Consider the following 14,897-nt stretch of genomic DNA (forward strand, 5'->3'; position numbering starts at 1 on the left):
TTTCTTCTTTTCAGTTTTTATTATGTTCCAACCAAGGTAGTTTTAATGATCATCTTAAGTAAAAAGTAATATCAGTAACAGTAATATAATTTAATTAAAGGACCAAACCAATTGTTTTCAAAGACTTTTGCCTTTAGCATATGCTTCCTTGCTTTTTGCAATCTCTCTGCTATTCACAGGATGGTAGGAAAGATTTTGAGAAGTTACTACAAGATTCAGATTTATAAAACTTGAAGTCTGGAGAAGAGCCTAATGCTGGGAACAATTGACGGCAAAAGAAGAAGGGGACGGCAGAGAATAAGGTGGCTAGATGGAGTCACTGAAGCAGTCGGCGTGAGCTTAAGTGGACTCCAAGGGATGGTGGAGGACAGGAAGGCCTGGAGGAATGTTGTCCATGGGGTCATGATGGGTTGGACGCGACTTCACGGCTAACAACAACATATGAGAATTAGGAACTTTGTGGCGACATGTTCTATCAAGCTTTGTGTGACTCACTTCTAAATAGGCACTTCTATGCCCAGGACAGGGTATTGACTCATTCTCCAGCCAAGCTTCCCATTTTTCCTTGCTGAAGGGAAGGGTTGCTGTCTCCTTTTGCTGAGTCTTGCACAATTTGGCTTCCTTGTCTCCTCACTTTTGGCTGCCCACTTCCTTAAAAACCATGACTGGCTAGGAATTAGGTCCCAGAGTAATTGCTGATTGAAACAAGAACTCTTCCCCCTTCACCTCACCTGTTCCCTTTGAACTGCAAGCCAGTGGCTCTTCCTTTGAATCAGCAAGAGCAAAAATCCATCACAAATAATTTGAAGGTATAATTGAATTACAGAAAGGTTTTGGGAAAATAAAACAAGGTTTTGGGAAATTGTAATGCTTTTTCCTCTCATCACATGCTTCGTGGCATAGCAATAGGCTGCAACAGGAAAAAGAAGCCCTCATTAGTGTTCCTTCAGCATCCATAGTAGATCCATGAGTATACTGAGGCTTGTGTAAGGAAAGGAGGAGGCTTTGACATTTTCATTTCATACACCTCAGGAACAGTTGAATGGGAGCTAAGTGCACCAGGATGGCTCCGCTTCCCTTGCTTTTACAGTTCACAGAGTAGGAAGCATTATACCTGATTCTGTCAAGAAGGGACTTAATGGCCAGTGATTGTCAACAGCTACCAACAGAGAAAGAGGAGCGATCCTCATGCAGAGCATGTTATTCCTTTTTTTTTTAATTACATGGAACAATTGTGATCTGATGCAGAGTTCAGAAGTTTTACTTGTGGTTTATTTCTTGATTTACTTTTTGCATTGGGTTGTTTTGAGCAACTGCATAAAATCAAGGCTTCTAAACATGAGCTTGAGGAACTCTTAAGTTTCTGTCTATGGAATGTAAATCCATTTGCTTCCAACATACGTGAGCAGTGCTGCTGCAGTGATGGGTTGGTTCAATTTTGAGGAGAATGGACTATCCTCCATCCCATCCCCAGATCACATTAAATTGTTGTGTCTCTTTCATTTCTTCTAACTCTGCTTTTACTGTAATCTAACCAGGAGTGCAAGTATTTTATTCTCTTGCTTAGGATTTCACTGAATCTGTCATGTGTAGTGAGTAGTAAAAGATTCTGGTTCCTGACTCCTAGCTGAGCAGATCAGAGGAAGCTGCCCCAGCTGGTCTTGGGACTCTGGAATACAAGCAGCCAAGCTCCCAGGACCTAGCAACCAAAGCAAACAAACAGGAAGAGCAAACAGGAGTCTGGCAGGGGTGGTCCCTAACGTTTTTTCCTTCCTTTTCCCACCTTAGTTTTCCTTGTAACACACTTCCATTTCCTGGTAGGACTGTGTTGTTAACTTCCTCTGAAGACAGCAGAAAGCACTCATTGTTGCAATAGGCCCAGAAAGCTAGAATCAAAAAGGTGGCAGAAAGAATGGACCGAGAAGACTCCCCAGTGGTGGTGACCTGCAACATCTGTGCAATGTTTGTTTTCCTGCCTGAGGTCAGCATGGCCTACATGTGCAACAAGTGCAAGCTAATAGCCCTGTTTAGAAGAAAAGGTGAGAGCACTAGAGTAGCAAGTGTCCACCCTCAAGGTAATAAAAGAGGTTAAAGGGGGGTGTTTTGTTTTGTTTTTTTAGATCAAGGGGTGGAACTGCAAAAGCTAAGAGTAGTACAGACGGTAGAAGTGCAACAGCAAGCTGAGGCAGAAGAAGAGAATGCTGAGGGAAGGGGAAATGAGGAGGAAACTCCCTAGAAAAGGGTGGCAGGTACAGAAGAACTTGAAGACACTCTGTACCAGTGGAACTACAGAACTACTTTCAGTTACTCAGGGATGAGATTGGAGGGCAGCCTGCAGTGGAAGAACAACATGTCATCCCATGCAACACTGAACAAGAGGTTAAAGGTCAACCAAGTAGTGCAATCTTACCAAGGCTTACCAAAGAGAAGAGTGTTAGTTGTGGTAAACTCCCTGTTGCGTGGGATGGATACAAATGTGTGTCAGGAAGACCTGTGGACACATCAAGTGTGCTGTTTTCCTGAAGGACAGATTAGTGAGCACATATAGCCCACTGACATGTACCCCTTCCATCTTATACATGTGGGAACAAATGACACTGTCATGCAGAGCTTTGAATAAATCACATCAGACTTTGAAGCTATAGGGAAGAAAGTCAAAACATTTGGGCCCAGATAGTTTTCTCCTCAATCTTTCCAGTCTTTGGAAGAGGAATAGACAGGGAAAGAAAAATACTCCAAATGAATGACTGGCTATGAAGGTGGAGAGATATGGCTTGCGGGTCTACATTTCCTGAAAGAAGGACTGCTAGTAAGGGAGGGGTCGCACCTTAGAAGGACTGGAAAGAATGTGTTTGGCTACAGCATAACAACGTTTATCAAGAGGGCTTTAAACTGAATCCTATGGGGAGGAAGAAGTACACCTGGGCATAACAACAGACAAAGGCTTATTCACCACAACAGGGAGAGCAGCTCTAACAATAATAGTCTTCCAAAAACTGTAGGAAGAAAGCTAGATTATGCAGCATGTGGTCTTTGATGTTTATATACTAATGCCTGGAGTATGGGAAACCAGAATGAATATGCACTCTTAATCCAGGAGGGTGAATATGACCTGATAGATGTAACTGAAACTTGGTGGGATAACTCCCATGTCTGGAATTCAACAGTTGAAGTAGGCGCCAGGCGAAGACCTTTTTATTTAAGCGGCATTTTAAGTGTTAGTATTACTAGATTTTATCTGGCCATGGCGGCTTATTTTATATTGTATTTTGGTATTTTAATTTAATGTTTATATTTATTGTAATTTAAATTATAATTACTTTTAATTTATTGTTGTAAGCCGCCCCGAGGCTTCGGCGAATGGGGCAGCATAAAAATGTTTAAATAAATAAATAAATAAATAAAATAACCTGTTCAAGAGGAACAGAAGGAATGGAAAGGGAAGTGAAGTCACACTGTATGTTAAAGATACGTATCTCTGGACAGATATACAGGAAGATGTGCTTAGTAGTCCCATCTAGAGCATCTGAGTTGATATAAATGGAACAAGGAATAATGATTGGAATCTGTTACCAACCAGCCAGTCAAAGAGAAGATAAGGATGAAACTTTTGAAAAGCAAATTGCTAGTGTTTCAAGGAGGTATAATGTCATCATGAGTGACTTCAATTTCCCCAATATCTCTCAGGAGACAAATTCTGCCAGACATGGCCCCTCAAAGAAATTCCTAATACGCGTTCCTGATAGCTTTCTCCAAAAGAAAATGGAAGAAGGAACAAAAGGAACAGCTAACCCTGACTTGATTATATGCAATAGGAATGACTTACTGGACAAAGTGGCAGCTATGGAAACTGGGGGAAAATGACCATGCCATGCTTGAATTCTTGATTCTAAAGGAAACAAAAGCCAAATGTAGCCAAACATGTACCCTGGATTTGAAGACAGCCAATTTTAAGAAACTCAGAACAATGAGAAGTCCCATGGCAATAGTTGCCATGAAAATACATGCCACAACTCTGTAGCTGTCACAACTTATCTTTTTTGGTATGACAACAGCCCAATGCAGTCCATTTAGGAAGAGGATCCCAGAATTCCAAGACTGACCAGAAAGAGCAATCTACTTCAATTGGAAAATGCCAAAATCTAGTGCAAGTCAACAAGTAGGCCTGATAGTAAAAGGAAAGCCTGGGAAGGCCAAATACACCCTCTTTAATTGAAAGTTGTATCCTTTCAAGGCTATTTCTGGTGTAGTGGAACCTCTTAAGATATGAAATAAAACATTAAGTTTTTGGAAATACTTGCCAAGTATAAAGGAATACTGCATAAAGCATTAACAATTTGAGGCATTGCATTCATTTTAAGTTTATCTACCCTACTCTATAGACATGACTTGATATATGTCCATCTATCCATCTCTGGAGAGGCATTGATCAACCCACTTAGATTACGAATATGTTAATTATTCGTAATATATCACTTGACACAAGTATTCCCAGGAAAGTAATAAAGTACAAACTCTACATAACCAATTAATTAACAGTCTGTGAGTTATATTATTAGTTCTGATTGACCAGTTTCAACTGTGTTTAAGCTGAAGCTTCCAGAGCTCCACCCAATACTGGGCTGATGTTTCTGGAAAATGAAGGTCCTATGCAAAGGGAGCCCTGTATTAATATAAGGAACCTTCCTTTGCAAATTGGCACTCCTTTTCATATGTCTCTCTTGCCCTGCCTGTAAAAATGTTTCTGCCCCCCAGAATTAAGGGGTCACTCAGTCTCTCAGAAGCAGAGTTCACTTCCTCTAAAAAACAAAACAAAAAGGAGCATGTTTTATTGTGAATTTCAAAATCAAAACCAAAGCCCAAACAAAAGGAGAAAATAAAGTGAAAATTAAATATTTCACTTTTCTGAAAATGAGATTTAAGCAACTATTACAATCAATATATATAACTTGTACCCATATATGTTTATATATAGCAAGGTATACTACTCTTATTGGAGAGTGTTATGCATAGACTTCAGTACATTTGTCACTTCATAAATTGCATTTAAAAAAGAGCCATTCAAAAATTGAAAGTTTCATCAATCCTCCAGCTATTATTTCAGGTGGCCCTTTATCTTTCCAGTATTTTAGTATTAGCCTTTTAATGATCAAAACCATGCAGAAAATCAGTGTGCATTCACCTACATTATGTTCCAAGGGTCAAATAGATAATAAGAACATGCATATCCGTATATATTAAAGAACTTTGTATCACCATATTTGTCTGGATTATGCTTACTGGGGGCTGTTCATCCTCAATCAATACATCCATTAGTGAGGGGGTTTCTGAAGCTGTAACAGCAGCAGGACTGAGCCTAAATTCTAATAGATACTTCTATTGCATATATTGCCATTTGCTCATATTTAGCATGCAAAACTGAAAATGGCAAGGAGTTATCATCAAAACCAATAAACTGATCTGAAATGAGAATCAGCTGGTCTGTCCAAGTCCACCAAACAAATGTTTTCTTTAAGTCTGAATTTTCTTAATTTTACTTAATTTTGCATATGAAAATAAAGCAAGCTGCAATTGATGTGAGACTATACACCACACATATTTGTAGGAGGCACCTAATCTATTTTGGTATGCCAAGAAGCCAATGCAGTGCATTTAGGAAGAGGTTCCAATCAGCCAGGAGATGAACAAAATTTAATAGAAGCCAACAATCAGGGAAGCCAAATCTTTTTCAAGGATATTCATGGCAGAATGGGATCTCATAGGAATTTGCTTGCTTGAAAATGCTTGCTAGGTATAAGTAGAGGAATGTAGACAATTTTAGGTTTTACATAGTTATAAGTAATACATTCACTTTGAGTACATTTAATGTACCCTGTAGACTTAAAGATGGCTATGAACAATGTTCCATGATATCTCATTAATCAGCTTTCTTAAATTTAGCTAATCATTTCAGATATATCTCTAATGACAAGTTTTCTCGATTGTGTAATAACTTCTGGACAGAATCTGAATTGCCAGTTAACTAGTTTATTATTGCTATGGAGTTATCTTCATTTTTATGGAGATAACTATCTCCAGTTAACAATAGTTCAGGCTTTGACCAATTAACAGAATAGCTGGTCAAAGTCATTAATCATCTGCATTGAATGGCTGGATGATTGGTGTTCCAAGATAAACAATAGAAAAATAAGAGAGTAAATTTGAATGCTTACACAAATCTGTGTATATGAACATGTTGTCAGATAGAATGTGTTTAGGGTTCCCAACATAAATCTAGTATCAGTGAAGACAGTGGACATCCCTGTCTAGTAACTCTCTCAAGTAAGAATAAAAACAGACAAAAATTGGTTATGATACTAGCATTTGTGGTTGTTTTTCCAGTATTCATATTATATATTATTTATTTATTTATTTAAACATTTTTATGCCGCCCCATTCGCTGAAGCCTCGTGGCTTACAACAAATAAGTTAAATCATCATAACATTTTAAAATATATACATTAAAATAAATTACAAATATATAGCTTTCATAACTTCCTTGATACTTAAAGGTGCAAATGAAAAGTGAAAGCACATAAACAGGGAAGATTAACAAGAGAAATGAAAGTTCTATACCTTTCTCTGATATTTCACAACCTCTTCTATTCAGTTCTAAATATTTTTTTAATTGAGAATTTATGTCCTCAGGATGAGTATATGTCTTGGTACTATCATTTTTAATCACCAAAATACTATTTCAATACTTTTGTGGCTTGAGTTGATAGACCAAATTCTTACTGTGGCATTCTTGCAATATGTCTGCCTTTAAAAGGCTAAAGAAAATTCTGCCTTCTGTAAAATAATATTATTCAACTCCTATTTAACGTATGAGCGAACTGCAGTGGGAGAGGGGGAGTTAGCAAATATGGCTTCTCCAGCAGATCAAAATCCTCTACTGTCTGAAGGAGCCCTTCAATCAACAGGAATGCTCCTCTGGGTTTAAGGCATCCTTTATAACACTGTGTTTTGAATAATTGTTCCTAATAAGGTAACTCACTGGTCATGTGGATGTTTTGAAAATGAATCAATACTTCTAATTCTTTTTAATAATTTATATATATTGAATTAATTGCTGATAAAACTGAAACTGAGAATTTATGAGTTAAGCTATTAGTTTACTTAATGCACCAGGCAGAAAAAATAATAAAGGTCGCATGCATAACTTTCCCCTTTTTTGGTAGTATTACTTAGCTGCTTCTGTTTTTTTTCCTGCCAGGTGTTCATACTGAAGCAGTATCATCATGACAGAATCACAAGAACTGTCCAGGAGTACCTTGGACAATGAATGGAAGAGGACGAGAAAACAAAAAGAATGTGGCATCTAAAAAGAATTTAATACCTGGAAGTCTTGGCTGTGACACATCTGTAAAAATGGGACTTATTCTGTTGAAATACAAATTAACTTAGGTAGCCATCAAGCTTGGAGTCATGCTATTGAACTAGAAATAAATGTTCTTCTCTCTCCCTGGCCAGTAACAGAGCATTGATGGATAATAATTTTCCCAAGTTGGAAACATTTGTTCTTACCCCTTTAGGTTATCCTTATGACTCCATAAGGAATAAAACTTTTCATACTTAATACTGATCAGAATGGGCAACTGACTTGTCAGCAACAAAAATGGCAGAATTTATGGGCTGAGCCAGAGCTTCCCAATGCACTTTGTACACACTGGGAAATGTTGTACTGTATGGCCGCCTTCTGAAGGCCATGATGACATATAAAATCAGGATATCATCTTATTGTTGATATCTTTGAGGAGTCATAAGTAGAATCAGAAAAAATGAATGGAAGCAAGGAGTGTGATGGTGGGGACAAGGATGGAGGACTGTCGGCAGTACAAGTCCCAGTTGGTTGGCAACGGAGGGTGGATCAAAATGGTGTTCTGTATATTAGGTAAGTATTTTTCTTATTGTGCATTTTGGTATACTTGGAATTGTTGCATAGGGGATTCAGTATGTCCTGCCTTGATAGCTAAAGGTCTTACCGTCTAGCTCTTTTCGTCTTTGAAAACCTAGATAAAAGAGTTTCTGGACTTGGTAGAGAAAGAACATAAACCATTTAAAAGGAGTAGAGACACTATTTAATGAAAATATATTTGATCTGAATTTTTAGAACCCTTTTGATCCATATTTTTTCTGGATATTTCTTTCAGCTAAACAAGAACTCATCTCACGTTTCTTCCTCTCCCTGCTTCCCTCTTTTTTGCATCTGTGGAGTCTGGGATACTTAGAGACTGTTTCACATAGGAGGAAAACAATAATCCAATTCATGTGGTATAAAGTTCTTGTGATGGTAGCATATCAGTTAGGTAGTATTTGCGGGGCAGTTGGCACCTAATTGATCCAATATTCTGGTGTGTTCTGAAGCTGGTAAAATTCCTTCTCGGTTTTGGTGAAACAGGAAACAGTTGTTAATTAGAGGCAGAGTAGTTTAATTGCTTGCTTGAAGGGAGTAAAGGCTTAGGCTGTCTCAGCTTAGTAAATTCAAATATGAACCACCTGGGACATGGTATACATTAAAACAATACATAGATATATAATGCTACAAATATAGCATTATGACAATCTTATGGCTGACCCAGGTATGAGAGAGTAAATATTCTCATTGAAAAAAACAAAACAAAACCATATGTGTCCTGAAATGTTGCTTGCAAAAATTGTTGTGTCACTAGTCATACCCATAACCTGCAATCCCTTGCCAGGGAGGAGAATCCATGCATATTCCTCAAGCATGTTGCTGACCAGTTCTCTGCTATATTATACAATACTTTACAATCTTCACCATTTCTTTCAACTGAGCCATTGGAACACCAATTTAACAAATAAACAAACAGAATAATTTACATAAATTCATTATTTACAATTACTCTAGCCAAAACTGAACACATTGAAAGGAGCTGTAAGAAAGTATTGTTAGTTTCCTCCATTATATTTAAAGAGGTACTGGTTGCATCCAGCCTGAAAACAATTTTAACACCCAAATCCAGCAAGAGAATGTAATTCTGTAAGGAACCCTCTCTTCCAAACCAGGAATGAACCCAAAGCTCTAGAATGGTATCATTCTATAGTCCAGTGTGGCTCACTTCTAAGAGTAGCTTATATGCTGCTCTGGATCCTGGAGATATTTTAATAGCATAGAAAATCATTTAGAAAAACTTTAAAAAAAAGATTAAACACAACAACTTGCTGTTTAAACGGCCGATTACAATAGTGAAATTATTTGTTCTTATTATATGCTATCAAATTGTCTCTGACTTATAGGGATCCTACAAATTAATGCTCTCCACAATGTCCTGTCCTATTGTCTTCCTGTCTTCTCCACTGAGTCATGTCTTCTCATGATGTGCCTTAAGTACAGCAGCTTCAGTTGCATCATTTTTGCTTCCAGAGGAATTTCTGGGCTGATTTGATCTAGGATCCACTTGTTCATCTTTCTGTCAGTCCAAGATATTTCCAAAGCTCAGCTCCGGCACCATGTTTCGAACACATCAATTTTCTTCCTGTCAGTTTTCACCATTGTTCAGCTTTCACAGCTGTACATTGTGATTGAAAATATAAGAGTGTGGATGATCTTGGCTATGGCCTCCAGTAAAACATCTTTACATGTGGCAATTTTTCTAGTTCCTTCATTGCTGACTTCGAAGTCTCTGTCTTCCTATTTCTTGGCTGCAGTCTTCATCTGAGTTCAGGATTGAACCAAGGTATGCAAAATCTTTCACAATTTCAGTGTCTTCGTTATTAACAGTAAAGTTGTATAATTTTTCTGTACTCGTGATTTTTGATTTCTGGATGTTCTGCTGCAGTTCTGCTTTTGCACATTCTTCTTTCCAGTTACCTCAGGAGTTATTTCAGCTCATTGCCGCTTTATGCCAGTAAAATGGTATCATCTGCATACCTTGAATTATTAATGTATCTTCACCAATTTTCATACCTGCTCTAATCCTAATTCAGCTTTCCTTATGATACATGATGCATACAGTTTGATCAAATAAGGAGATGAAAATACACCTTCATCCTACTTTGCCTATAGAAAACCATTCTGTTTCTTCATATTCTAACAGTAGCTTCATCTCCACAATACAGGTTACGTCTCAGCTTGATCAAACAGTAAGGCATACCCATTTCTTTCAGGACCATCCATAGGTTCTAATGATGCACGTAGTCAAAGACAACGCTGTAGTCTGTAAGGCATAGATTGATCTTCTTCTGAAATCCTTTGGTGCATTCCAGATACCAACATATATTTTCAATATGATCTCAAGTGCCTCTTTTCAAACTGTCAGGCACTTGTCACTCCATTTATTCTTTGTTGCGACACCCTAAACATCATTTTGCTTGCAAGGGAAATTAGTGCAGTGGTCCCATGGTTGCTTTACTCTTTTGCCTCTCCTGTCTTGGGGACTGTTTTGTGTTCCATAGTTGCAGGCATATTCTTGTTAGGATTTGAACTGATTGAGTCTCTGCAGCTTGGAATAGTTCTATTGGTGCCATATCTACTCTGGGTGCTTTGTTCAATCACAGTATTTCAGAGCAGCTTTCTCCTTTCTAGTATTGCAGCTGCTTCCTCATAGGATTCCCCTTTCTTAGTCTTTTAACTTTGCCATAAACTTCTTTTGTATATTCTTCTTATCTTCCCTCTGTTTTCACCTGGTCAGATAGTTCCTCTGTTAGTCTTTCAGCATTTCTAATCTAGGTTGGAATTTCCCTTTCATTTCTTGGATCTTCTGGAAGAGGTCTCCTGTTTGTCCTGTTATGTTGTCTCTTTGTAGTAATAGTTATTTTTGACTTTATGTGATAGTTGCTGAAAAGTTGCATGCAGGATTCTGACCCTATTCCTGTAACCTTTTGTTTTGGCTTCTCCCCTAAACTTAGCAGCTATGTCTTTCTTTTATTATCCATCTAAGCTTTTCTTACTTTTTGCTACAGGTATTGTCTTTTTGCATTCCTCCCAAATAATGACTCTGGTTTCAGTCCTCAGTTCTCATTCTCAGCAATGAGTTCAGCAGTGCAATTCTGTTCATTATGTGGACTTTAAATATCTCAGGAATGTTATTTAAGGTGTATTTTGGCAGTGTGTTTTTATTAGGGGTTTTTTTCAGCTTTGATATTTTATTATAATAGTTAATGGTCTCTACTGCAGTCTCCTCCTGTTCTTGTTTCGGCTGTGAAAATACAGCCTCTCAATTTCTAATTTACTATTACATAGTCTATTTAATTTCTGTATTGGCCATCTGGTGATGCCCATGTATACAGTTACCCTAAGCACTTGCATAAAGCATGCATTTGCAATAAATAGATTGTTGGCTTCACAAAGGTCTGTGGGTTATTCTCCTGCTTCATTTATAGACTCTTAGGCCCAATTCTCCCACAGCATTGGTTTCTTCTAGGTTTTCTATTTTTACATTTCTGTCACCTATGATTATCAGCATACCTGGTTTTGGTATGTTATCAATATCCTCTTGAATGCCTGTGTAAAAGCTTTCAATTTCTTCTTTAGCATCTGTTATTGGAGTATAGATTTAAACTATGTTTATGTTGTTAGGTTTTCAAAGAATTCTGATTGATATGCTTTAGTTGGACTTAGTATTATAGCTCCTGGCTGCCTGTGCTTCTTGCCCAGGTGGTAAAACTACTCCATTTCTTCTGAGTTTGTCATTTCCAAAGTAGAATGCTTTGTATTTGACTGAAAATATCCCATTCTAGTGCATTTTAGGTTGCTCACACCAAGTACTGTGATGTCGAGTCATTCCATTTCTTGCATTATGGTGTCCAGTTTGCCTTGATTCATACTTTCTGTGTTCTGGTTGTATATGTTGTGAAGCACTGGACTTTCCTTTCAACTCTGCAGATGTCAAGAGTTGGACTTCCTTTTGGCTTTGATCCAGTAGTGACAACACTATTGGTACTTGTCCTTTGCACTTCCCTAGTAGCTTCTGACTTGGGAGTGTCATCTTTTGACACTATCTCTAGTTCCATTTTGGATTGTTTCCCCATAGAGTTTTCAAGGTAAGAAGTACTCAGAAGTGATTTACAATTGCCTTTTCCTGTTGAGTACTAATTAAAGTTAGATTGAGCATCACTGCCATTGTCTGTGAAAGATCCTGTGCCAGTGTTACCTTCAGCTATTGTTGCTTCCCAGGAGCTGTCCTTCAGGTGTTTCTCCACTCCATCACCATTCAAGATTTGTATTCTTTTCTGCTGTTATGACCATTTGTCCTGAAGAGGGTGGATGCATTTGGGTCTGGTATCTCAGTCTTGATGATTTTGCCTTGGGTGACCCTCCTAAGAGACCAGTCTAGAAAGAGAGGCTGAACTTCTGGTGTTATTGCTCTTGACTTTTCTGACACTCTCAAACCCCCTAAGCACCTTAAGATGTTCATCCAAGAGGACTGAAATTATATTATTGGTGAAAGATTGTAAAGTGGAGTTCTAAAAATGTTTTGTGTCTAGTAAGCAACATAACTGAGACCTGAATTTTTTGGAGAATACTCTTTGCCCCAGGGCAAAAAAACAATCTCAATTGGCTGTTAATAGATTTTAAAAAAATTCAATTATATTCTTGTGTCCAGATATCTTAATTTATCTGCTCCTCATACAGTCAGGGGAAAGGGCATGTAATCACATAGAGAACACATGTGAAACTATAGTTAGTGAATCTTATAAAATGTAACCATTTTCCCATCTGCTGGTTTAACTGAGAATTTATTCATTAAATCTCTCAACACAACTACATGCAAAGTGTCCTATAATTCTACTTTTTTGTGTCCATGCAAGCAATATGTAGCCAATACAAGAGTGTATAGTTAATAACCTACACCCCAGATTGTGCCAGTGTTATGAATTCTCTAAGTATATGATAATACAAATTACTGAACTCAAAGGTCCAGAATAAACTATCATATCCTTTATGGGTTGGTTTGACAACAAATTGGTCCTTAAAACCTCTCTGTTGTTGACTGAGTCTCACAGGAAAAGTTCTATGTGAAGGCTGTTTAGAACATATATTAGCAAGAAATCTGAATAGATAAGCATTTCTACAGTTGTTGTTTTTAATGAAAAAGCTATCCAAAGCACTAATTAATTTATATAAGGTTATATAGGATGATAGCTATAAGAATATGATAAGAAATTCCTATTGGTGGCTTAGGTCTCCCCTGTGAAATTTTTTTTCTATATGTGAAACAATGAGATCCAAAGAAGGGATACATATCAAATCTGAAAGACAGTAAGCTCAATATGGATTATTAATTATATTCAGTTTAAAAAATGTATAATATTCAGCTGAAAAAAATTGAAGAATGAGCCTCCTGAAAAAGGCAGGTTGCTCACCTCTAACTGTCGTTCTTCGAGTGGCCATCTGTGCATTCATACATATGGGTGCTGCACCTGCACAGTGCCTATAGCTAGGAAGATTTGAAAGCTTAACGGTTTTTGTGGGAACTCCACGCCCCTCCCCCCCATAGTAAAAGAAGGTGGAGTGCCCGCCATTTCCCAGTCTACTGAAGACTGACTGTTCGCCCCCAAGCGGAAGCGAAAAATATTAAACAAGGCAAGCATATATGTACATGACGATACACCCAACGAATCCGTAACCAAGTAAAACACAGTACCGTAAAAACCCAGTCATCGACACCGAGTGGGGCCGGCGGGTGGGTTGTGTGAATGCACAGATGGCCACTCAAAGATCAACAGTTACAGGTGAACAACCTGCCTTTCTTCGTCATGGCCTCTGTGCATCACACATATGGGTGATTAGCAAGCTTATCAGACCTGGAGGCAGGACAGTGTCGTAACTGAAGAACAGAAGAAAGGACTGCACAACCAAAGGAGTAACCCTGTCTGGCACACAGATCAAGGCGATAATGTCTGGCAAATGTGCAAGGGGTAGTCCAAGTGGCCGCCTTGAAAATGTCATGAAGCAGAATGCCAGCAGAGAAGGCGGAGGAAGCTGCAACAGCCCTTGTAGAATTGCCTCTGGGCATGACAGGTAAATCTAGTTTAGAAAGTTGATAGGCCAGTTCAGTGGTCTGAACAATCCACTTCAAGAGTCTTTGGGACCCAATGGGGGACCCTTTGTCGTGTTCAGAATACTTGATGAAAAGACATCTGGTATTGCAAAAGGATTCCGTACGAGACCTGTAGAAGGCAAGGCATCAACGGACGTCAAGGGAGTGCAGTGAGTGCTCCATAGGTGTAGACGAAGTAGGAAAAAAGGCTGGTAAGACAATGTTCTGATTGACATGGAAGGGTGACATGACCTTCGGAAGGAAAGCAGGGTCAATATGCAGAACGACCTTCTCTTTATGAAAATTGAGATAAGGAGGGTCTATACGAAGCGCACAAAGTTCACTGGCCCTTCTAGCTGATGTGATAGCAACAAGGAAAGCCGCCTTCCATGACAAGAGACGTAGGTCAGTAGTTGCCAAGGAGTCAAAAGGAGGTTTAGTGAGTGCTTGAAGGAAAACAGAGAGGCTCCATGTCGGGATGATTGATCTAACCAGTGGCTGGAGATTCTGTAGGCTTCTAAGGAATCAACAAATAAGGAAGTTAGAGAATACCAATAAGCCCGCCACCTGGCCATGGTAGTGAGAGATCGCAGTGATGTAAACTTTAATGGATGAAGGTTTGAATCCAGTCTGGTGTATGGATAATAGAAATTGAAGAATATTCTCAATAGAGGCCAAATGAGCAATAAAGTGGTTGGTTTCGGCAAAAGATGTAAAACGTTTCCATTTAGCCGCATACAAACAAGTCGTAGGTCTTAGTGCAGACTGCAGAATGAATTGAATATCAGGATGTAGGACGCTCGAGTCCGATGGAGTATTCGTCGGTATCGAGGAAGGATGAACAGCTGTGTC

The 14,897-nt window shown here is 38.5% G+C and overlaps 1 protein-coding gene across 6 annotated transcripts in view; it reads left to right on the plus strand.

Annotated features, from left to right (window-relative positions):
* The first annotated feature begins 6,906 nt into the window (after positions 1-6,906).
* The window catches only part of MBD5 (methyl-CpG binding domain protein 5), a 66,156-nt gene continuing 58,165 nt past the window's right edge, over positions 6,907-14,897 (plus strand). For 2 of the 6 annotated variants that reach the window (XM_044438088.1, XM_044438089.1), the window contains exon 1: positions 6,911-7,933. In XM_044438088.1, coding sequence (XP_044294023.1) covers positions 7,821-7,933 — 113 coding nt within the window. In that variant the 5' untranslated portion in view covers positions 6,911-7,820. Of the gene's footprint in view, positions 7,934-14,897 lie in introns of all 6 variants that reach the window. The other 4 variants (XM_044438085.1, XR_006415501.1, XM_044438087.1 and 1 more) reach the window with 4 other exon arrangements.

Source organism: Varanus komodoensis, unplaced genomic scaffold, assembly GCF_004798865.1.
Source record: "Varanus komodoensis strain SLA01 unplaced genomic scaffold, ASM479886v1 scaffold32, whole genome shotgun sequence".
NCBI classification, from domain to species: domain Eukaryota; kingdom Metazoa; phylum Chordata; class Lepidosauria; order Squamata; family Varanidae; genus Varanus; species Varanus komodoensis.